The 24,870-nt window shown below is 36.8% G+C and overlaps 1 protein-coding gene across 1 annotated transcript in view; it reads left to right on the top strand.

The window, feature by feature from the left end:
* Positions 1 to 24,870, top strand: part of BTBD8 (BTB domain containing 8) — a 67,618-nt gene that overhangs the window by 31,439 nt on the left and 11,309 nt on the right. Inside the window, exons 4-12 of the mRNA XM_084636577.1 lie at positions 876 to 993; positions 7,090 to 7,179; positions 9,635 to 9,715; positions 11,561 to 11,657; positions 12,311 to 12,399; positions 12,645 to 12,747; positions 16,817 to 16,999; positions 17,787 to 17,924; positions 19,003 to 19,132. Of these exons, the coding sequence (XP_084492703.1) occupies positions 876 to 993; positions 7,090 to 7,179; positions 9,635 to 9,715; positions 11,561 to 11,657; positions 12,311 to 12,399; positions 12,645 to 12,747; positions 16,817 to 16,999; positions 17,787 to 17,924; positions 19,003 to 19,132 (1,029 nt within the window). The remainder of the gene's footprint in view (positions 1 to 875; positions 994 to 7,089; positions 7,180 to 9,634; positions 9,716 to 11,560; positions 11,658 to 12,310; positions 12,400 to 12,644; positions 12,748 to 16,816; positions 17,000 to 17,786; positions 17,925 to 19,002; positions 19,133 to 24,870) is intronic.

Genomic DNA, 24,870 nt, shown 5'->3' with positions numbered 1-24,870 from the left:
AAGTTAGAATTGTGTTTGGATTTTGCTAGTTACCTAAACCCCAGTGTAGGTTTGTTCAAAAATTGTGGGTAAAGTTTATTATTGCACTAACAAGACCAAGATGACTATTCTTTGCTTTGGCCCAGATCATTCCCTCATGCCCTGAGTAAATGGGTGTTCCATAGGGACCATACAGGGATGTGGTAGAAACTGTATCCCTTGCACTCGTACTGCCACAGAATGAAGATGTAGGTATTGAGGAAGAGGAGCATTTTACATTGGTACCAATGCCTCTTCTGGGCTACAGCAGATGTAAGCCCAGGCCCCTTTGATACAGTGCTTCAATATTGGGTGGTCCTTCCTTTTCCTCCTTGCAGAACTTCACTGGTTCCACTGTGTTTCATGTACACGTAGTGATTGAGGGGGCAGGGCCAAGTCAGTTCCATATAGTCCTGCAAGTTGGGAAATGTAAATATCCATTTTTCATTTTGTAAGGAGTTAATAGCCTTTGTTTCTGATGTCAGAAGTAAACTTAAATTTCTTCAGAGACCAATCTCCTTGAATTGTATGTATGGTTTGTATAGAAAAGGGAACAAACAACATACATCTTCACATACAGCAATAACAGTAGCTGGTAAAACTCCCAATATCTCAGTTAAGAGCAACACATAGAAGTTATTCCCCACTACTAGTAAGTTTATCTGAAAAGGCTTTCATCAAATGTGCATTTCAGAAGGAAATAAACTATCCCATGTGAAAGCTGTAGCATGGATATAAAATATGTTGTCTTTTTAGTATGATAGATCCTTTGTTTCAGATACCTGAAATTGTTTGTAACTTCAGAATAATCTAGTATAAATTGGAAGAAATAAATAACTATTTCCCCCCATTTACAGGTAATTCTGAACTAGAAACCGCATCTGGGTTAGGAGAAGACTTAATGATGCTCTACAAGAAATGTTGTTGTCCAGATATTAATATTTGGATAGAAGGCAACCAGTTTCAGGCTCACAGGTATTTAAATAAGTAATGAATTTAGAATGTAAACTATGTCACCAGTAATCCTTTCTGTATAAAAGACTGTTAATGTTACCTAGCTGTGTTGCTCTACAGGTTTAATATAATAAAGTATTCTTAACATGTTGTCTTTATATTATTTTGTACTGTTAGAGCTACTATAATGGCTTTGCTAGTTTCACCACAGAGACCAGTAGTATTTTTGTAGTAACTGAAGTGCTTCCTTGTGATTACAGCTGTCGTTCTTGTGATAACTTAAGTCTTAAGAGAAAATGTAACATGTTTTTAATACTGTAGCTCTGTGTTTTTTACTTTAGGTGCATCCTAGTATAAATTAAAGTAGAATTAGGCTGCAATATATTTATTGTAATGAAACCAGTTAAGAAAACTAAATACAGCACAGTGTTACAACTTGAAATCCTGTAAACAGGGCTTTGGAGCGGAGCCCAGAAGTGGAGCAGCAGAGCTGCAGGTTTTTGCCTAGAGCTGGAGCGGAGCCGGAGCACAGCTCCAAAGCCCTGCCTGTAAACAAATCTATGCTGTCAAAATAAATAAATAAATCTACAAGTCAAAACTGATACTAATTAATTCCTAATAAAACTAGCCTAAATAAACAGAAACCTCCTGGGATGGAAAGGAAAGGTCTTTGGAGCCCTGAAGATTCCATTTCCATTTTTTCCTCCCCTTGTTACCTGTCCACAAGAAAACAGTAACCACTTCAGTGAAGTAGAGGTGAATGTTGTCTCCTTGTCTCAAGAGAGTTACCAGCCCTTGGTAACCCAGAAATCATCACTCTGCTTAAGAACCATTTAGGACTATCATGTTGCAGTAGATAAAGCTGAGATGGCCATTCTCTCCTGTTTTCAGACAATTTATAACTTTCTGGAGAAAAATATCAAGCTGTAACCACTGGACTCTGTCCCTGCTGTTCTGATTGTTAGTTGCACACAAGTTGGGAAATCCCTGGTTAGGTTAGGTTAGATTCTCTATGGTGGGGTCCAATTTTCCATGGTTGGTTTTGATGTAGGAAGCTGGAAAAGAGCTAATTGGCATGTTTTAGAAAGCCACAACTTCCATACATATTCCTGAGCTTCCCCCATAGCAAGAGGCTACAGGGAAATGGAGGTAGCATAAGAGACATGAAAACTAAGGTCAGACCTATGATAGGGAGATCTGAACTCATTTATGGCCCCTTTACACAGCCAGAATGGTGCAGAAGGGTTGCTGGAATGATATAGAAAATATGGCCCATGCATCCAGAGCAACCTGAGTTCTGGAAGATGTGAATGTAAAGCTGTGTCTGCACTGCACACCACTGGCAGCAGCATGAATGTATGTGTAGCTACGTGCTGCAGTGAAAAGCAAGCTGTGTTCTCACTGCAATGTACAGGTGCATGTGTCGGTGAAAGTGTCTGGCAGGGGGAAGCAGGCATTTTTCTCCATTGTCTCCCATCAGATCCTTTCTCTGTTGCTGAAGTCTTTCATTGCAAAGGGGAAAGACTGGCAGCTCCCTGCGGAAGAGAGGTGGCTCACCTGTAGGGTTAAGTTATTGAGATAGGAGCCCAAAATTTGTTACAGATTATCTACTATCATAGAATATCTGTGTAAAACACCATCCGCAAAGTGTTTCCCTTGATCACGGAGGCAGCTTACCTAAGTCAGTCAGCTCATTGTGTTGCACTCCACCTTTTGGTCAAAGCTGACGTTTTTTCTCTCTCTCTGTGGGTTTTTACATTTTTGATGCATTACTTTTTTTGCAGTGTACAAATAAAGAGTAGTAAAGGGAACAAGATGACTTTCTGAGTATTCATCTTTCTCATAGGTATTTGAAAAAGCCAATAATCTCTTCTGATTTGTCCTGAAGGCAGGCATAAATCCAGATAATATTTTTCAGTTTGAAACAATTTTCCATTTTGCTTGCATTTCATTAATATTTTACATATATAATTGAGAGAGTTAGGATAGAAAAAAAAAGTCTTGTTTTCTAATCTCTCACCAAGTGAGACTAGTGGAAACGGGGGGAAATATCCATTTAATGTAGCAAGTCTGATTATTTTATTTACTACAGGAGATATGGGAATGTGGGGGGGGGTTTGTTTGTTTTTAAAGTTATGTTGGATGCTACATGTCTGAAACGGTGTTTATGTAGGTTGCTTCTCTTTGGATGATGTAGGACTGAGAAAAAGACGTTCTCATTTTCATAGAGCAAAAGAAATTTTAATGCAAGAAGGAATCTGCCCTTCCCCCCGCACCTCAAAAAACAACAAACCCATTCTGCAAGAGCTGTTTCAGTCCAGGCCATTACCTTGCCAGGATGTATCCAGTCTAGCCAACATCAGAAAATTTGGCAGCGCATCATATCAGCAGGGAAGAGGAAAACTGGGATGTTCTGAAACAGACACAAGAAAATTGGCAGATTGGTTCAGCATTATATAGAGATTTGAACAGAAGAGGGTGTCTTAAAGTGAGTCAGGGAAAGGTAACTTTGGGTATAATTGCAGTGTAGATAGCAGTGAGTTTTATTTATCATCCCAGATTATGAGAAGTGATATCCTCAAACTGCAGGCAATTTCAAGGCCCATCCTGCAATCTTTACTCATGAGAGTATTCCTTACTCAGGTAGTCCCATTAACTTAAATGGACTATTTTTTCGAGTAAGGAATACTATTTGAGAGAGGGTAACAAAATTAGGTCCCAAATACTGCAAGAGAACTGCCATTTGGTTGTAGTCCCTTGTGACTTGTATAATTAAGACTGAACAACTTACACTGCTGTGTGGCTCAGATCATAGCAGTAGGAAACCAAGGGCAAGTTTCTTTTCTGTATCAAATGCATCTGGAACCTATACAAATGTACACTGTAACACATACAAGAGACACCAATATAGCATGTTTAGATAACATCATAATGCTACTTTTTCACTGGGTAGCCATCTTATTTAACATGCATTATTTAAATGTTCAGTATCATACTAAAGCAGAGCTTAGCCTTGTTCCTGCTCATTGCTGAAGCTTGTTTGGAGGGGAATTGACAAAAACAAAGACAATATATTTAGCTTGCAGGAGAAGGTCACATGTTCAGAATTCACTTTCACATGCTCAGGGCTGTTTTGGTCTATTACAGCATCCTTGTTGGATTTAGGGGTTGACCTATTTAATTCAGATTAGGAGGATACCAGGAAAGCTTAAATATTGCTGGCTGGCTTGTGGGAGGAATGGGAGAGAGATTGTAGATTGGACATATTGGAGAAGAAAGAAACCATATGAGAGAGATACCAGTATATAAACTGACAGGGGAAGAGAAGGCAAATTGTATGCTGCTTCTTTCTTTATCCTGTACAAGAACAAGAGTGCTTTCATATAATTTAAAAGTCAACAAATTATAATGTAAATAAAAGGAAATACCATTCTTATATAGTGTGTAACCTATTGTGTTTTCTGCAAAAAGATGTAACTGAAGCAAAGTAACTTTCAAATTTGAAGGTTAATGTCAAACTATAAGAAATTAATATGAATGAGAAAATCATCCACAATTATACTAGCTAAGATAAAATATATAAAAGCTAGTCCTTGTACTTCAGAGTGTACCCTAATCATGAGTTGGGGTCAGGAAGCAATTTCCTCTCTCTTACTGCTTGCTCGCTCTTTCTACCTCTCTACTCCCACTCAAATAATCTAGTATTGCACAGCTAATTATATTATGGGGCTTTTTATACTTTTCTCTGAAGCACGTGGGCATTGCTGGAGATGGGATATTGAATTGGATGAATGATTTGGTTTGTTTTATGGGAGAAGAGGAATAAATCAAACACACTGTTTTACTCCCTATTTTGCTTCTGAGCCTGGGAATGTAGGCTATTATAGACTAGAAGGAAATAAAGTAGGGTGTTGATTAATCACACTTAAATCATGCAATGAACTAAAAAAAATAATTGTGATTTTTTGCAGTTTTAATCACACTGTTAAACAATAGAATACCAAGAGAAATTTATTAAATATTTTTGGATGTTTTTCTACATTTTCAAATATAATGACTTCAATTACAACACAGAATACAAAGTGCACAGTGCTTATTTAATATTATTTTTTATTACAAATATTTGGACTGTAAAAATTATAAACAAAAGAAATAGTATTTTCAATTTACCTCATGCAAGTGCTATAGTGCAATCTCTTTATCGTAAAAGTGCAATTTACAAATGTAGATTTTTTTTGTTACATAACTGCTCTCAAGAACAAAACAATGTAAAACTTTAGAGCTGATAAGTCCACTCAGTCCTACTTCTTGTTCAGCCAATCGCTAAGTCAAACAAGTTTGTTTACATTTAGGGGAGATAATGCTGCCCACTTCTTATTTACAATGTCACCAGAAAGTGAGAACAGGCGAATTTGCATGACACTTTTGTAGCCGGCATTGCAAGGTATTTACATGCCAGAAATGCTAAGCATTCATACGCCCCTTCATGCTTCAGCCACCATTCCAGAGGACATGCTTCCGTGCTGATGACGCTCGTTTAAAAAAAAAAAATTAATTAAATTTGTGACTGTACTCCTTAGGGGAGAATTGTATGTCTCCTGCTCAGTTTTACCCACATTTTGCCATATATTTCATGTTATAGCAGTCTCTGATGGTGACCCAGCACATGTTCATTTTCAGAACACTTTCACTTCAGATTTGACAAAACGCAAAGAAGATACCAATGTGAGATTTCTAAAGATAGCTACAGCACTCAACCCAAGGTTTAAGAATCTGAAGTGTCTTCCAAAATCTGAGATGGACGAGGTGTGGAGCATGCTTTCAGAAGTCTTAAAAGAGCAACACTCCGATGCGGAAACTACAGAACCCAAACCACCAAAAAAGAAAATCAAGCTTTTGCTGGTGGCATCTCACTCAGATGATGAAAATGAACATGCTTCGGTCCGCACTGTTTTGGATTCTTATCGAGCAGAACCCATCATCAGCATGGATGCATATCCTCTGGAATGGTGGTTGAGTGCATCTGGCACGTAAATATCTTGTGACTCCGGCAACAAAAGTGCCATGCGAACATCTGTTCTCACTTTAAGGTGACTTTGTAAATAAGAAGCGGGCAGCATTATCTCCTGCAAATGTAAACAAACTTGATTGGCTGAACAACAAGTACGACTGAGTGGACTTGTAGGCTCTAAAGTTTTACGTGGTTTTATTTTTGAATGCAGTTATTGTTTTGTACATAATTCTATATTTGTAAGTTCTACTTTCATGATAAAGAGATTGCAGTAGAGTACTTGTGTTAGATTAATTGAAAAATGCTGGTTTTTGTTTTTACAGTACAAATATTTGTAATCAAGCATAAATATAAAGTGAGCACTGTACAGTTTGTATTCTGTGTTGTAATTGAAGTCAATATATTTGAAAATGTAGAAAACATCAAAAAATATTTAAAGAAATGATATTTTATTATTAACAGTGCAATTAATCACGATTTATTTTTTTTAATCTTTTGATAGCCCGAAAATAAAGTATAGCTCTTCTCATGTGTTCATGTAAGAAGCACACTCTATTTTGTTGGAACATACTAATATATTAGAATAGACTGAAACTTACCTTTTGCTAGGAGATGGGTAGTTACTCTGGAATGACTGAAGCTTTAGCTATATCTTTCGTAAACATTTCTTTGTTAAAATCAGTATATTATAAGTATCAGCAAGAGGTCCAGGACATAACTGTCTGAAGTGTTGTTATATAAATAATTTGAATTTAGTGTTACACTGTAATATGATAAAAGTTGCAAACTTGTATCTGAAAGATCTATTCCACTTTCTCTTTTGGAGGAACAGGTAAGTCTTGCGGCAATTTATTTCTTCTGTTTTATGTGAATACTAAAGGTGTACTAGAAACTAGCTTTAACTGAGAACTTTCAGAGTGGTATTAATTTTCCTCATTATTATAACATCCTCAGATTAGTTGCCAAAGATACTGGGAGAAAAAGATATGCAGTGCACAGATACCTTGATGTGTCAGGGGCAAAGATCTGAATTGATCTCATCTAAGATTTTTCTTGTAATAAACATTATTTCACTAGATACAAATATTTACGTTTTTCCCTCTCAGGGCCATTTTATGTGCCAGATCTAGTTACTTTGCTGCTATGCTGAGTGGAAGTTGGGCTGAAAGCTCCCAAGAGCACATCACTCTTCAAGGGTAAGCATAGTTTTTGCAAGTCATATGGGAGCAAAGGTAGGCAATTTAAAATCACTGCAAATATGCAGCAACCATGCTACATACAAAGCAATTCATAGTAATCTGCTGTGATACTTTTTTTTTCTTCAATTTAATAAATTTCTGGAGTAGTATTGTGACTTTGTTAGTAGAATACAGTGGTTTTGATGTTCCTCTTAAATTTATCAGTTGGGGGAAGAAAGGGGGAGCATTCATCAACTTCATCCTTTTCCATAATCTACATTTTAGTGTCCCACAGCCTATATGAAAGTTTTTTTACTCCTCTTCTATTTAACCTCACGTGTGCCACAAAAATGTGCCCTAAATGGCTGAGCTGTCTCATAAATTTTCATGGCTCTTTAGGATGCACATTTAGGATATAAAAGCAAATCAACTATTCAGTTTATAGGTCACTTTTAACAAGTGTAATTCAGGATCATTGTACACTAGGAAATTGAATCATGGTTGGAAACATTTTGTCCACAAGTGCTCAGAACAATATTGCTGCTAGTGTATAGCAAATAAAACTCTTCTTGAGTCTTATTACATATTGTATGGATAAATCAGGGACTTTGATGTCTCTGGGGATGTCAGTTCTGTTCCTTTCAACACCTCAAAAATTGTATATATAATTTCCATTAAATATTAGTAGCTGTTATCACATAATATGTAATACTGCTTTACAAAGTGTACCCAATGTACACTAACCCTGATGCTCTCTAAACTAATGGAAACTAATATGGCATTCAGGTCATTCAGACCCACTTTTCTTTACAAAGAACCATGCACATTATAGAGCATTAGAACATGTATACACTTTGTCTTGATATAAATGGTATGACCGAGCAATCCTCCCCTAGTTTTTCCTCATTTTAAATTTCCTATTTTAATAACATTTCTGTGACATCATGACAAAGGTATTGTTTTGACTTGTTTTATTTTTTTAAACTACTGAAGCATTGTTATATATTTCTCAGTTGTATATCTTTTATGCTATATAGTGAATTTAAAAAAAAATCAAATGACAAAGTATAATTTTTGTACCTTGCCCCCATCCTCCCCCCAGTAATTCATCTCCATCTTTCTGAATAGCTAAGGAATTTTTTAGTAAAGACTTTCTCCTGAATATTGTTTAATCTTTTTACAAGCATGTTTAAGTCTAAATAATATCTTGTGGTTTCCAAGAGCTAACTAGATCCATTATTGTACTACTACTACCTTTTCAAGTTCAGTCTTCTGCTTTGTGCAGATTTTCATGCTGTCTTTATAAACACTTATGAATAAAGTGCATATGGCTTATTCTGAAATAATAAAAATGCTGCTTAAGATAACAGCTGTCAAGACAGCAGGGAAACCTTTTCTTGCTGTTTTTATGGCTATCCTGTGTGCTAATGTAGAGAGAAACAACTGTGTTGATTTTGCTGCTTAGCATGTTGCAACCAATTTTGTTCTTTGTTTTTAGTCATCACTGTCTGTTGCTTCAACATGTTTAATGTTTTAAGAGGTCTCTTATTAACATGTGTGAGTAGTTCCCATTTACACTAATGGGCATGGCACCTGCATGTTTTGGGAATTAGACCTTGAGATTAGGATTAACACAATAATGTAATTATTCTGAAAATTGTGTTCACCAATATAAATCCTTCTTCCATTGATTTTGATGGTAAAACTCCCATTATCTGTAATGGTGGAAGATCAAGCCCATAGAAACTTTCTAAATATTTTGAGATCTGACTTTTTACTATCACAGTGCAAATGATAATACATTTTTATGAAACGTAAAAGTTTAAATATACTCTTAGATTTAAGAAATCCATAAATCTAAATTCTAATTCTAAAATTGTTTTTAAACATATACAGTTAACATGAAAAATGGAGTGTTTTCTAGTGATATGTCTTAAGAAGATGAAAATACATTGCTTGAACACACAATGTTAGTAAAAATAATCTCGAGGTTAGAGAACCACTATAAATCTCAGTAACAAGTAATTTTAGCCAGGTTATAACTTCAATCACAAACGCTGCTAGCATTATGAAGCTTCAGTTGGACTACTCACATTAGTGAAGTTACTCACAAGCTGAAGTGCCATAGATTAAACTTGGAAACTGCTTTAATTTTATTATATGCAGTGTGTTTGTAGCAGTGTTAGTCCCAGGGTATTAGACAGACAAGGTGGATTAGGTTATATCTTTAATTGGACCTGAAGAAGAGCTCTGTGTAAGCTCAAAAGCTTGGATCTCTCACCAACAGAAGTTGGTCCAATAAAAGATATTACCTCATCAACCTTGTCTCTTTAATTTTATTAGTTCATTTCCTTTCCATAATTTTTCATATGACCAGATGACACATCAACCTTCTGAACCATTTTATAAAATGTCAGCAATGGATTTTCTTTTGAACATATCTCTTGTAGTGATTTTCCTTTCTGTTTTGCAGCATAAACCAAGTAGAAATGAATGTCATATTGTATTTTATATATGGAGGAATGCTGGACTTCCCAAACAAAGCTGATGCTAGGTATATGTCAACTTTTATTATTTTTAATTGCACTTCATGCCTATTCTGCTTTTTCTCAGTTCAAATTCAAATGGAAAATGCATCATGTAGTATAAATAAGACAAAGGTGTCAAATGTAATGATCATTGCACCTAAACATATTTTGAAGAAATTCCAAAAATAATATAATTTTTAGATAGATCGTGTTGTTTATTCAGCAGCTACTGGAAAAGGTGGACCAGCAGCCCTATAGAAAATTATATGGGGAGAAAAATGTTTGGAAAACAAACAGCATAGCCTTTTATGCTAAAATAATTTGACACTTTGTGCTGTACATTCTGTTTTTACTCAGCTTTTAGAACAATATGGACAAAGTGAGATGATACTTTGTAACAAATATTTAGAACGTAATATTTGAAAGAACTTTTTGAACTAGTGAGATGTCCCATTGTTTGTAAAATAATAGATCCACAGAAAGTAGTTGAACAGTAACATGAAATACTTGGAGGCAATCTTTTTTAAAATGTTTGGTCTAAACCCTCTCCCCAGTGTATAGCTGGTGTAAACAACCCTAGGGAAATCTGTGGGTCTTGGGAATGGTATAGAACACATCCATGAAGGTAGCAGGCTGTGATGGAGCCACTCCATGGCTGCTAATTCAGCCATTGCATGCCCCCCAGCAAGGAGATTTTGGCATCTGCAAAATCATGGATGCCCTGGGCCCACTCCCAAAATGTTCCTCGGTGGTTGCACCGATTGGAGCTGTTTTACATACCTCACAGCGTACATGCATACACACACTCTTGGTTGATTTCCTATGTAATCTGCTCGCCCCCAATTCTTTTCTGTAGAATTGCACCAGTTTTGTTTCTCATTAGGGATTCCGTGTCTATTAAATTGTAGTGGAGTGGTTTAAGATTTCTGGGTTTGTTCATAAACTTAGATGCATACTTACATTTGCTGGTTGGATGTTACTAACATACAATATTACAGTATCAGGATCACAAACCAGTAAAGAAGAGTTTTGAAATATTCGTTGTAATCCGTTCTATAGAAGCTGTTCTTAAGTGTGCTAGTAGATGTCAAGAACATAATTTCTGAATAGTGAAAATCATTTGTTGTTCAAAGCTTATTCCCCCAAGATGACATGGAATTGTATTTAAAATGTCCCCTACAAATCCTTGCCTGGAATGGGCCATATCATAGAGGTATTAATTATTTTACAAAATTAGTAGTTTGTTTACTATGCTTTTCTGTTATTTGGAAGTGACTCTTATTTGGAAGTGATGTAATTTTCAGATGCCAGACTACATAACCCGTAACATCATTTATAACCCTTATAATGGGCAGCCATGAAATGCCTAAATCATCCTACTGCAGCAACTAGAAAAGAGCACTTGCCCTCAAAATGGAGAGGTTCTGAAAGCCCTGTAAAAAGTTCTGTGAGCTTCAGCAAGCAGCTCTAGAGGGTTACTCTGTGTTAGTTGTAGGGGTTTTTTTTTTTTAGCTAAGTTTGTTTCTGTTTGAAGACTGTATTTTGGAAAATTCTAGACCAGTGTTTTTTAACCTTTTTTCATTTGCAGACCCCTAAATAATTTTGAATGAAGGTGCTGACTTCTTTGCAAATCTTAGACAGTCTGCGGACCTCCAACGGTTCGCAGACCGTGGGTTGAAAAACAGTTCTAGACATGTACCATGTGCTTTATACTTACTCAATACACAGTGGTGTATAGAAACTTCTGACTGAGAAGAAAAAAAGGGTTGGGAGGAGGTCATTTGGATTGTAAACTGTCTTGTAAGCAAAAATGTGAACTTCCAGGTTGTATGGTGATTTTATGATTCCTATCATTACTGCTTTCACTTCAGTCGAATACTCAGCGTTGCTGATATGTATGGGCTAGACGGACTGAAAGAAGTAGCTATCTATATTCTCAAAAGAGACTACTGCAATTTTTTTCAAAAGGTATGTGTATATCTTTCAGTTTTATACTACTGTGTGAGCCAAAATGCCTGTGGGGGGGAAGAAATGTAATTCTTCTTTGTAAATCAGATTCCTGAGATGTTTAACAACAAAGAATCATTCTGTTACTACAGAGGGTGCTAGGCCGGGGTCTGCAGTTCCTACTCTCTTCTGCGTAATTCCATCAAGTTAAAGGGGATTACTAATGGAAATAAGGCCTGCAGGGTCAAGTACCTATTTGTACAACAACAATGAAGTAGTAATATAAGTTTAAATTCCTTAGAATGTTAGCCATTGTCATGTAGCTTTATATTGTTGAGGGTTGTATACAGACATGTTGCATTCTTGGGTAGTAGGTGTCATGGAAGTATATTTTTCAGGTATTTCTGTTCAACTGAAAATTGAAAGTTGAAAATTCAAGATTTTTGAGTTGAATGTGTCCATTTTTGAGTTGAATGGGCATATATTAGGCCCAACCCTGCAACATTGCACTGATTTCAGTGGAAGCAGGAGTAGTCCCATTATGCATAAATTCCCACAAATGTAAATATTCTGGTCACTGACAATGTTTCCGGCTAAACTGAAGACTTGTATATCTGCATGGTTTCTATAAGTCAGAATGTACAGTAAGTATGATTATTTTCTCACAATTTTAGCCTATTCCTGGAAGGCAGCAACATGTGCTAGAATGCCTGGCTATTGCTCATTTCATGGAAGTTGAGAATCTTTATGCTGCTTGCATGAAGTAAGTGAAATAAAATGCATTATGGTTTATGCTGTCCATTTTCACTGTTCATTCTTTAAATTAATATGTTTTGACAGACTGAACATAATTTTGGGAGGAACTTAAAGTTCATATTTTAATCTAGTTTTTCCATGAAAACTCTTGGGGCTCATTTATGTTAGCAGAGGTGAAGATATTACATCAATAGTTTTATAAAATGTCATCTATGTTCCTTATTTAGGTAAGTAAAACTCTTATTTTAACAGATGGATAGGAAAACATTTTGTGAAGTGTTGGTCAGAGAGGAGCTTTGCCAGTTTACCCACTGAGCTTCAGAACAACTGTCTTACTGTGATGATTCAGTCTTTGGTAAGTATGTACATAGTGAGAACTTACATGTATGTTACTTTAAAATTGTGCTTATTTAGCTTTGCAAAGGAATTAAAAAGTCAATTAATATTAAACAGGCCTTATTAAATGTATAGTAGATTAATCATCGTAAATGAAAAATCATTATATAAATGAAAACACAAGAACATTGATATGCAAATACAGTCACACTGATGTTTCATGGAACACATGATGATGGAAAATCTCAAACGACTCCAAAATATAGCCATTTAAGAGGAGTTTATCAGATTCAGTATTCTGACAGAACGTTATACATTCAAATAGAGAGAAGGAGCAATTGTAGTAATTGTCAGGTTAATTCTTATACCAGACACCAGAGGTAAAACTCTGGCCTGATTGAAGTAAGTAGGAGTTGTACCACTGACTTAATGGTTCCAGGAGGATTACACCCCAAATTTTAATTTGGAGACTTATGCATAAGGTGGTTGGTTGGGGTGTTTTTTTTCTCTAGGCTTCAGGTGAAAGTGTTTGGCTATCAATGAGTGGTCACTAGCCATCTACGTATAGGTAGGGCCTGTGTCTGTCATGGATTCCGTGACTTTCTGCGACCTCCATAACTTCTGCAGCAGCCAATGTGGCTGACCCCAGGGCTGCCCAAGCAGCTGGCACCAGGGACAGCTGGAGCAGCAGCAGGATTGTTACCACAGGGGGCAGCCGGAGTAGCCCCTGCTCAGTAGCCCCCGACAGCTTGTGCTGCTAGCCCCTTCCCCCCCCAGCAGCGCCCCCCCACAGTCCCCCCCGGATAAAATTTAGTTGGGGTATTTATAGTACAATTATGGACAGGTCATAGGGCCATGAATTTTTTTATTGTCCGTGACTTGTCCATGACTTTTATTAAAAATACTCATGACTAAATTTTAGCCTTACATATAGGCAACTAATCTCTCAAAATTGTTAGTGTCTGTAATTTTTGGTTGTCTAAGCTTAATATTAAGCTGTTTTATCTTCCGTTTTACAAATGGTCAACATTGATATGACCTCTGAATGTATCCATCTTCAGACCTTACCAGTTGTTGTTAGTGTTGTGTGTTTACATTCAGCTCCAGATTGGAACTGCCCGAATTTGCAGATTTCCCAGTCTGGTATTCATGGAATGAATATCTGGATTGATTTAGTGGGTTAGATTAAAATCTGATTTATGCCAGCTGAAAATTTGAGCTAGAATGTACACTGTATCACAGCACAAAGAAATATAGATAGCTTTCAGGGTAAAAACTATCTTTCTGTCAAAAAGTTACATGATACCTAGGATGAGATTCTCATCCCCACTCTAGCTGCTTCACAGTGGCTAAAGGGGCTGAAACAGTGTTAAAGAGGCTCTAAAAGACCTGTTTTCAGCTGGGTATGGTTTCTCCATGAACGCACTATAGAGTCAACCATAGTGTTGTCTTCTGATGACCCCCACATAAGCCCTGGTATAGGGTGTGTGCTGGGGGCAAGGTGGGCGGGGTTGAGTTGCAGCATGCAGTGCCACAGAGATTCTGGGCAGTGCTGAGGCCCATCGGGTGATCCTGGGCAGCTGACAGGCCTGTGGAATCCTCTCCAGCCCCAAGAGCAGCCAGGATTGAGAGGACACAAAGGTGGCTTAAAGCCATCTTGCCCCCATCCTGTTCCTCCTGGGCTGAAAGTTCTGGACTGTCCCTCTTAGATGAGGTCTAGTAAGGCTTCACAATCATGGAGTTGAAAAATAAATCAACACACCTCTTCCACTCTCTTTCTGCCTCCCAAAATCGTATGTGGCATCTATTCCCAACATTTCCTGAGACTGAAAATTTTCTAGTGGTTTATGGGGTTTTGCACATTTTAAAAACTTGCCAAGCAGCCTTAATATTTTTGCAAACAGTCTAATATTTATAGATATTTATTTTACTTGAGCTATTATATTTTACAAAAAACTTTCTATACTGTGCATAGTACTTTTTAACAGTTACACCCGGTCTGTAAATCTGAGCTTATTGGTTCTTTCATCTGTCAGTCTTCGCCATTTTAAGTTTAAAAGCCAATTAAATATAATAATGGAATGCTTTCTTCTGCTGTGCACAATTTCCAAACTGTACAGGTGTGGGCTTGAGTAGAATCTCTATTGGCTTTGTGAGCTTTCATTGAAACAACATTAAAGGCAGCATAGAAGCCAAACGTTTTCCAAAATACTGAGCTGTTTCTCTTGCTCCTGTATAGCAAATCTTGAGAGGAGTGTGAGGTATATGGAGAAGTAGACTTGCAGCGGAGAGACTCTTTGGTGAAAAGCCACAAAGATTGGTACAAGAAATGAAAAACTGCTAAGCATGAGTGCCATTTAAAACCACATTAAGGGTGCTTATCCTGGTAGCGTCACAAACAGGTGTTTGGAAGCAACCATTTTTTAGAAAAGAAAAAGAAACTTCCTCCTAGAACAAAACTATAGTTATTCACAGTTCTCTCTTACCCTAGAGATAGATCATGTATGGAGGAATAAAATGCAGATAGGCCCAGTCCTGTAAGATGCTGATTTAACTGGATGCTGTGGAGGTGTTTCATATTTCACTATGATGCTTAATGGGCATCGTGGGCACTCAGGACCTTGCAAGAAAGAGGTAGATGCTCCTCATCTTGTGAGTGAAGACCTGATCCTCCACTATTAAAGAGGCTTGTAATTGAGCCAGTGGGAGCAAGTTCGAACCCTAAGTGCATCCTAATCCTTTATTTTTATATGCACATATGAAAAATAGGCTTTGTCCATAACAAATATAAAAATAGTTGAGCGAGGACTCGCAGGAAGTATACTGCTAGTTGAAATATACACAGAGAAAATACATGCTGTGTTTTTCTTTCTCTGAGCTGAAAGTATTTGAGCTTTCTTGGTAAATGTGAATCAACTTACAACACTTTTCTGTCATGTATTTAGTTGAATTTAGTGTTTTTCTTTTCTATAGCAATCTAACTAAGATTAAGCAAATTTAGGCTTTTTAAACCATCAGTATGTTTTCTCTTTCCTACATTGTTTTTCACTAATTTGTCTTTGCTTTCTCATGATTAACTCTCATTCCATAACAATTAGGAAATTGTGAAGAGAACTAGAAATTCTGATTACTTTACAGGTTTACTACTACTTTGTTTCCATTAGGAAGAATACACAAGACCCTGCTTGGAGAAAACACTGTTTACCTCTGACAGCATTTTTAAACCAAGATAACAGGGGAAAAAATAATTAAGCTTATTGAGCATATTGTATAATTTATCAACTGACCTGGCAGGTCACATATAATAGATATTTTAATCTATTTTACTGTGGTAGATAATGACAAATTGTAAATTACTTTTAAGGTGTGTGTTAGTAGGTGGTGATATGGACATTGGTGATGAGGCCTATGTAAGTACTTAGATTAGCTGTGAAGCATCAAAAATCACAGTGTAGCTAAATTAAAAGGGAGGAAATGTTAGGAAACTAATTATGTTTAGAACAAATGCCACCTGGATCAGCTCATTCCTTCCTATGGAAAACTTGGGGATACGGAGGCTAAGTGAGAATAAAATTCTGTGAAGTCCAACAGTTGCTTCATTAGACAGGGTTGGGGGAAGGCTCCTACAATGTCTCCCAGCCACCTAGAACTCTCCCTGCCCCTTCTGTCAACACTCTCTTATGACAATATTATCCTTTCCGTTTAACTTTTCTGTGAGATTCCATTTACTAGTTTAGTGTTTGGCATTTGTTTGTGAATCTGCCTTCTCTCTAGGCAGCAAAATATAATGAGGAAAAGAGGGAAAATATAATAAAATCCCATTATGAAAACATTCTCCCCAGCATCAGCAGAGAACAATAGAAGCAACTGAGCCCACCAGACTTATTAAACTAAAAAAAAAGGTAGTGGAATATGCTAATATTAAAATCCAAATACGATTAAGGTAAGTGAAATTTATAGTTTAGTTAGTAGGATGATGGTGTAAGTGTTCAGTAACTGAATAGGAGCTATTTGAGAAACAGCATTTTCTTGGTTGTCTACTCTAATAGATAAATATTCTAATATATATTAATTGCTTTTATTTTAAGAACCACAAGAATGCAGCTTCTCTGTTGATGGAAAGTGACTGGCTGCTCAGTAGTCTTCCCCAAGTGAAATGGTCTGAAACGGCTCTGGCCTTGGCATCTAGGCTTCAAGAAGAATGCATAACATTTATTGTAACAAACTTCCCTCATATAATAGAGAGTGAAAGTTTTCATATTTTCTTGCAGGTAAAATGCTCATGAGTTATGTTCTACTTTTCTCAAAACAAATGCATTGTATTATTACACTTTCTTGTATGGGGGTGGGTTCTTCCCAACAACTTAGGCTGTTAACTTATTCAGAATGATTTCAGTGTCACTTAACAAATACGTTTACATAAGAATGTAATATTAGGGCAGGGGTCAGTTATTAGGGCATAATTAATTTGAAAAAATTAAGGCTCTGATCCTATGTACAGTTACTTCAAGTTAAGCAAGCGTGGAGTCCCTTGTGTGGGACTACTCTTGTGTGTAAAGTTAAGCACATGCATAAACACACCATAAGCATGTATAGGACCCAAGTCCAAGGTAGCAGCACGGGCATGCCACAATGTCCATTGACTTTTTGAGTTGTAAATGTGCAGCACTGCTAAGGGTTAAGGGTTAATTGAAAGAGTTCCCTGCAGTAGTGTTTCCTGGTAAAAGCTTGTCTAATTTTACCCAGCACTGCATTTCCCTAATGATGCTCTGATGCGTCAACAATTAAAAATGGATATATCAAAACTGCCCCTTTTCTTCAGATTTGTATTCAGCTATAAATTCAGCACCAGCTGTTTCTTCCTAAGATTTTTTTTGGCTCGATGATGAGATCTCAAAAATATTTGTAGCACCTTTTTTTGTGTGGAGAGAAAGGTGGAATGAATAAATGGGAAACACTGAACACCAAAGTCCCAGTGATCACTTTCTGTTGGGTGGTGTTTTTTGCATATGAAATACACATTTATTTTAAATGATTCCCTTTTCATTGTTTCCTTAGGCACAGGCAATGAGCAGCAAACCTGATCTTCTAGAACAAGTTTTAAAAGCAATTGAGAAAAACATTAGCATTGAAAATAGTTGCTTTCTTCTTATAGCTGTGAATACTTTGTTGAGCTCCACAAATGTGACGGAAATGGTAGGCTTTTCAGTATTAATAGAAAAAGAATAGCTCACAACACTTATGCCGTTATTTTAAACCTGTAACCTTTTTTTTTTTTTTTTTTTTTTTTTTTTTTGGTGTAGGAGTTCAAATCAAGTTATGCAATTTGGGCTCTATGACCCCAGTACTGCAGCTGGATCCATGCAGGCTGTCCCTCACACCTGTGCAAAGTCCTGTTGAAAACACAGGACCTACTGGCATTTGTGTATAGCAACATTAAAAAAAAAAAAAGAAAAAGGAAAAAAAAAGTACTTAGCACTGCCTGTGGCAACACTAAGTGTTACAGGCTAGCAGCAATACCTAATAACGTCGTGGGTGGGAAGGCACTACTAATGTTCACTACCATTGTAAATATGTGACCGAGAAAGAATATTTAAAAATTAAATAACCTTAAATTTACTCTGGGGGACAGAGTTTATTTTTAATTAATTTACTTTAAAAAAACACTTGAATACGAGGGTTGCGTTTGCTTTTTTTCAGGCAAACTCTTCGGAGCAAGGACTGCATCTTCCTATGTTTCTGGAAAGTGCTACCATGTTCTGGGTGCTACCACAATCTAAATAATAAATTTTAAATAAAAATTGACTGTAATGTCATGAGTGACATGTGGATGATACTGATATTGAATGTTACCTGCAAAAAAATTTAAATCTTTTCTTAAACTACTGCAATCAAGTGCTATTATAGACTTACTCAGTAAGAGTGTGAAAATTTAATCAGATACATTTTTGTCCCCCAGAGAATTTGACCTTGTAGTGACAGAGCTGATAGTAAAAAGCTCTGAAAGGATTAATTTTAAAAAGGAATGTGGTGGCTTGTGATGCTTTAGCTTCTGTGGGAGTGGCTTAGTTTCAAACTGTATAAAATTATGGTGGAGTGAAGGGGACGACAATAAGCCCTCATAAACAGCATCTACATCTACTAGGTTATTGTAAAATATAAATGATGACATCATTGATCTATCTTAGGGAGTAAGTAGATTCTGAAAGGAATAATGACTGGTTGCTATGACAATGTGCCTCTCGCCAGCTGCTGATTTGTTACTTGAACACAGGGTTTTACGTGCAAGATCCAGGCTCTGCGTGATAAGCTGTGGATCTTCCTGGTTCAGTCTTTTTATGCTGTTCGTCACACAGAAAGCTGGAAGCTGATGAGACCAGATCATCAAGAGAAAATACAAGCAGGTATGCAAGCAATCAAGAACAGCTATCATTGCATAATAATAGGGTCCTTAATATTAAAAATGTTGGTAGTGTTGGGGGCTGGTAACAAGCTATAGCATACTTAAAACTGTGATGCTCTTGCTTTTAAGGAAGTATTTTATAAATGAAAGCAAAGATAATATGCTTAGCTAGCTTCATGCCTGGAAATTATTTAACAGTGAGTTCTGTGAATATTTTCCTGGTTTTTATTTTTATAGATATGAAAAATGGAAACCTTATATGTAGGTTAAGTCTATTTTTGTTTGCAACTATTCTAAATTATTAAAAATATTGCAATAGGCTTAAGGAAACCATTATCTATCTCCATTTTTAAGCAGATAAGCATTATAGAAGATTTTAATCTGCACAAAGCAGATTACTAATTCTGTGAATTCAGTTTCTTTCTTAACCAGTTGTTCATATTAATGTATACAGATTGTATATCTCTTGCATAACATCCATCTCATGTGGACTGTGAATAAATGTAGACGGCTTGACTTCACAATTGATTGGTATTGTGATACTGTATGTGTTGCTGCAGAGAGCCCCCAGGAAGCTGCATATGATCTCTTAAAATTTTAAGAGGCAGTACTTCAGCTTTAAACAAAAGGAGTTTGTGCTCTGAATGTTTCTGTATTTTCAAATATGTGGAATGAAATTTTGAGGGTGTGGAAGTGAAAATGGCTTCGGGGCCTTGGTTGAATATTTGCTTTGTGGTAATGCAGTTTTATAAAGGAAAAAATGTGAGACTCATTTAAATTTTCTTTAAAATTAGCTCACCTTTGATTCATAGTAAAAGGTAAAACATCCTAAATGTTTTATTAATGAAGACATTAAAATTGAGACTCTAATGAAAAATTGTACGTGATTATAGATGGATTTAATTTTTTATCCCTTAACATGTTGGTTGAAAGATGGATTATGTCAGTGTTTACAAGCATGATTTAAGGGTGTTACTAAATTATGTTTGACTGCTACTTTCTGAAAAAGGCTCATGATTTCATTCTTTATTATAAAGCACTTCAGTAACTTGGGAGTTTGCTTTCAGAAATAGAAGCATAATTTGGAGTATGTTCGGCATCTGATGTTCTTCTGTACTAGGGCTGTAGAGTAAAGTAGTACCTAGACCGGTGTTCATAAAGTGGGTGTCATTCAACTCTCCATCTTAATAGTAGGAAAGTTATTTTGGTTTGGGTTTTTCAGAGTTATATAGCATTAATTCAGCTCTGATAGACTTCATTTTAACTGTAAACTATTAAGTTATGGAAAACTCTCAGTGTAGGTTTTATTCTATAATCAAAATGATGGTATTTTCCAAGAAGCATCTTCATTCTTACACGAGATTTGTTTAGGATCACAGAGGTCAAACAACTTTCATCTTGAGAAAATTTCAGGTAGTACTAAATTCTGAAAAGACCTAACCTTTGTAGATTAATATCCTAGGATAGGAAATACACAACATTAAGACAAGAAGGTGCTGTCTTTTTCTCATTCACAGCATTGCTGTGTTCTCCTGGGCACAAGTTTATGGGAAAATTATATTAATATATTGGTGTATGTTAATGTGCAGAGTCATCACTGAAAAAATATTATATTCCTGTGGTGCCATTTTCAGCATCTTGCCTTTTCTTGCAGGATTTCTATACAGCTAAATAAAGATGCTTTGTAGAACCCAAAATTCTGTTGTTATATTGTGTGCTTTGTCCATATAAATAAATAGTAGGATACAGCATGTGGAGAGTGAATGTTTGTTTAACCCATTTTTCTCAGAATAGATCAAAATTGCATCAAGCCAAAAGATGCGTATAAACAAAAATAAATCTCTCTGGGTACAGTATTTACATATATCCTTTCTATATTGCACAAGCACTACAGATTTGAAGGTTTCATTGACTGATGCCTCCTAGATGTTATACAGTAAAAATATTTATTAGTAGCTTTATTAATTCAATTATATAGCATTACACACCGTGCTTTACAAACATGGATAAGATGCATTCCTTGCCCTGAAAAGCTTACATAATGTCTTCCAGATAACTTTTAAACTAACATGTATTGCCTCAAGAGATGGTGTATATCTAATGCACATATGCAAATATGTGGAGACAACAACTTTTGACAAAGAACATGAGAATGGGTCAGACCGATGGTCCATCTAGGCCAATATCCTGTCTTCTGACAGTGGCCAATGCCAGATGCTTCAAAGGGAATGAACAGAACAGGGCAATCATCAAGTGATCCATCCCCTGTTATCCAGTCCCGGCATCTGGGTGTCAGAGGCTTAGGGACACCCAGAGCATGAAGTTGCAGCCTTGACCGTCTTGGCTAATAGCCATTCATGGACCTATCCTCCATGAACTTAATCTAATTGGTTTTTTGAACCCAGTTATAGTTTTGGCCTTCACAACATCCCTGGCAACGAGTTACACAGGCTGACTGTGAATTGTGGGAAGAAGTACTTCCTTTTGTTTGTTTTAAACCTGCTGCCTATTAACTTCATTGGGTGATCCCTGGTATTTGTGTTAGGTGAAGGAGTAAATTCACTTCCTTATTCACTTTCTCCACACCATTCATGATTTTATAGATCTCTATTTTATCCCCTTTAGTCATCTCTTTTTCAAGCTGAACCTTCTCAATCTTTTTAATTTCTCATCGAGTAGAATTGTACCCTTAATCATTTTTGTTGCCCTTCTCTGCACCTTTTCCATTTCTAATATATCTTTTTTGAGATGGGACAACTAGAACTGCACACAGTATTCTAGGTGTGAGCGTACCATGAATTTATATAGTAGCATTAAGATATTTTCTGTCTCATTATCTATCCCTTTTCTAATGGTTCCTAATATTCTAGCATTTTTGACTGCCACTCCACACTGAGTGGATGTTTTCAGAGAACTATCCACAATGACTCCAAGATCTCTTTCTTGAGTGGTAACAACTAATTTAGACCCCATCGTTTTGTATGTATAATTGGCATTAGGTATTCCAATATGCATTATTTTGCATTTATCAACACTGAATTTCATCTGCCATTCTGTTGCCCAGTCACCCAGTTTTGTGAGATTCCTTTTTAATTCTTCGCAGTCTGCTTTGGACTTAATGTTCTTGAGTAATTTAGTTTCAACTGCAAACTTTGCCACCTCACTGTTTACACCTTTTTACAGATCATTTATGAATATGCTGAACAGCACTGGTCCCAGTACAGATCACTGGGAAATACCACTATTTATCCTTCTCCATTGTGAAAACTGACTACTTATTCCTTCCCTTTGTTTCCTGTCTTTTAACAACTTGCTGATGCATGAGAGGACCTTCCCTCTTATCCCATGACTGTTAGTTTGCTTAAGAGCCTTTGATGAGGGACCTTGTCAAAGGCTTTTTGAAAGTCCAGGTACGCTGTATCCACTGGATCACCCTTGTCCATATGTTTTTGTTGACTCCCTCAAAGAATTCTAATAGATTGGTGAGGCATGATATCCCTTTACAAAAGCTGTGCTGACTCTTTTCCCTTTCGTGTTCATCTATATATCATTATTCTTTACTATAGTTTCAAACAGTTTGCCTGGTATGAAAATTAGGTATGAAAAATCGCCTCTGGAGCCTTTTTTGAAAATTAGCATCACATTAGCTATCCAACAGTAATCTGGTACAGAGACCTTGTCATAAATATAAAGGGAAGGGTAACTACCTTTTTGTATACAGAACTATAAAATCCCTCCTGGCCAGAGGCAAAACCGTTTCACCTGTAAAGGGTTGAGAAGCTAAGATAACCTTGCTGGCACCTGACCAAAATGACCAGTGAGGAGACAAGATACTTTCAAAGCTGGAGGGGGGTGGTGGAAACAAAGGGTCAGTCTGTCTGTGTGATGCTTTTGCCGGGAACAGATCAGGAATGCTCTTCATAACTCCTTAAGTTAGTAAGTAATCTAGCTAGAAATGCGTTAGATTTCCTTTTGTTTGATGGCTGGTAAAATAGCTGTACTGAATGGAATGTATATTCCTGTTTTTGTGTCTTTTTGTAACGTAAGGTTTTGCCTAGAGGGATTCTCTATGTTTTGAATCTGATTACCCTGTAAGGTATTTACCATCCTGATTTTACAGAGGTGATTCTTTTACTTTTTCTTTAATTAAAAGTCTTCTTTTAAGAACCTGATTGCTTTTTCATTGTTCTTAAGATCCAAGGGTTTGGGTCTGTATTCACCTATGCAAATTGGTGAGGATTTTTATCAAGCCTTCCCCAGGAAAGGGGGTGTAGGGGGATATTTTGGAGGGAAGATGTCTCCAAGTGGCTCTTTCCCTGTTCTTTGTTTAATACGCTTGGTGGTGGCAGCATAGGGTTCAAGGACAAGCCAAAGTTTGTACCTTGAGGAAGTTTTTAACCTAAGCTGGGAAGAATAGGCTTAGGGGGTCTTTCATGCAGGTCCCCACATCTGTACCCTAGAGTTCAGAGTGGGGAAGGAACCTTGACAGGCCTATTTAAGTCATAGGTTACATACCACATTTAGTAGTTCTGCAATTATATATTTGAGTTCCTTCAGAGCTCTTGGTTGAATACTATCTAGTCCTGGTTTAATTTATCAATTTGTTCCAAAATCTCTTTTGTTGATACCTCAATCTGGGACATTTCCTCAGATTTGTCACCTAAAAAGAATGGCTCAGTTGTGGGAATCTCCCTAACATCTTCTCTGGTGAAGACTGATGCAAATTCATTTAGATTCTTGGCAATGTCTTTTTTGAGTGCCCTGTCAGCACTTAGGTCTTTCTTGAGAGCCCCACTGATTGTTTGGCTGGCTCACTGCTTCTGATGTACTTTAAAAAAAATGGCTCTTTAGTTTTTGAGTCTTTTGCTAGTTGCTCTTCGAATTCTTTTTTGGCCTGCATAATTTTACTTTTACACTTGACTTGCCAGAGTTTATGCTCCTTTCTATTTTCCTCAGTAGGATTTGGCTTCTAATTTTTAAAGGATGCCTTTTTTGCCTCTAACTGCCTCTTTAACTCTGTTTAGCCATGGTGGCTTTTGTGTGTGTGTGTGTGTGTGTGTGTGTGTGGTCCTCTTACTTTTCTTTTTAATTTGGGATATACATTTAATCTGAGCCTCTTTTATGGTGTTTTAAAAAAGTTTACATGCAGTTTGCAGGCATTTCATTCTTGTGACTGTTCCTTTTAATTTCCATTTAAGTAGCTTCCTCATTTTTGTGTAGTTCCCCTTTCTGAAGTTAAATGGTTTTTGGTATTCCCTCCACCTCCTCCCACCGCCACCCTCCAAGACATTAAGGATGAAATTTAATTATGTTGTGGTCATTATCTCTGAACAATTCAGCTATATTCACTTCTTGGACCAGATCCTTTGTTCCACATAGGACTAAATCTAGAATTCTCTCTCCCCTTATGGGTTCCAGGTCTAGCTGCTCCAAGAAGCAGTCATTGATGGTGTCTAGAAACTTTATCTCTGCATCCCATCCTGAGGTGACATGTATACAGTCAGTATGGGGAGTCATAGACTTTAATGCCAGAAGGGACCATCATGATCATCTAGTCTGATCTCCTTCATGTTGCACGGCAAATCCACTTCTGTAATAGACCCATAGTCTCCTCCATGCATTGAGACCCTGCAATTCTTCCCGTCTAATTGGTTCTGTACATGGAACTGGAAGAATTTCAGAGAATGCTACCATGAAGGTCCTGGTCTTTAATCTCTTACCTAGAAGCTTAAATTTGAC

This window comes from Lepidochelys olivacea (assembly GCF_965140295.1).
Source record: "Lepidochelys olivacea isolate rLepOli2 genome assembly, chromosome: 8".
Lineage (NCBI taxonomy): Eukaryota > Metazoa > Chordata > Testudines > Cheloniidae > Lepidochelys > Lepidochelys olivacea.
Note: the sequence above shows the minus strand (reverse complement) of the source record. Positions and strands in the feature narration are given on the sequence as shown.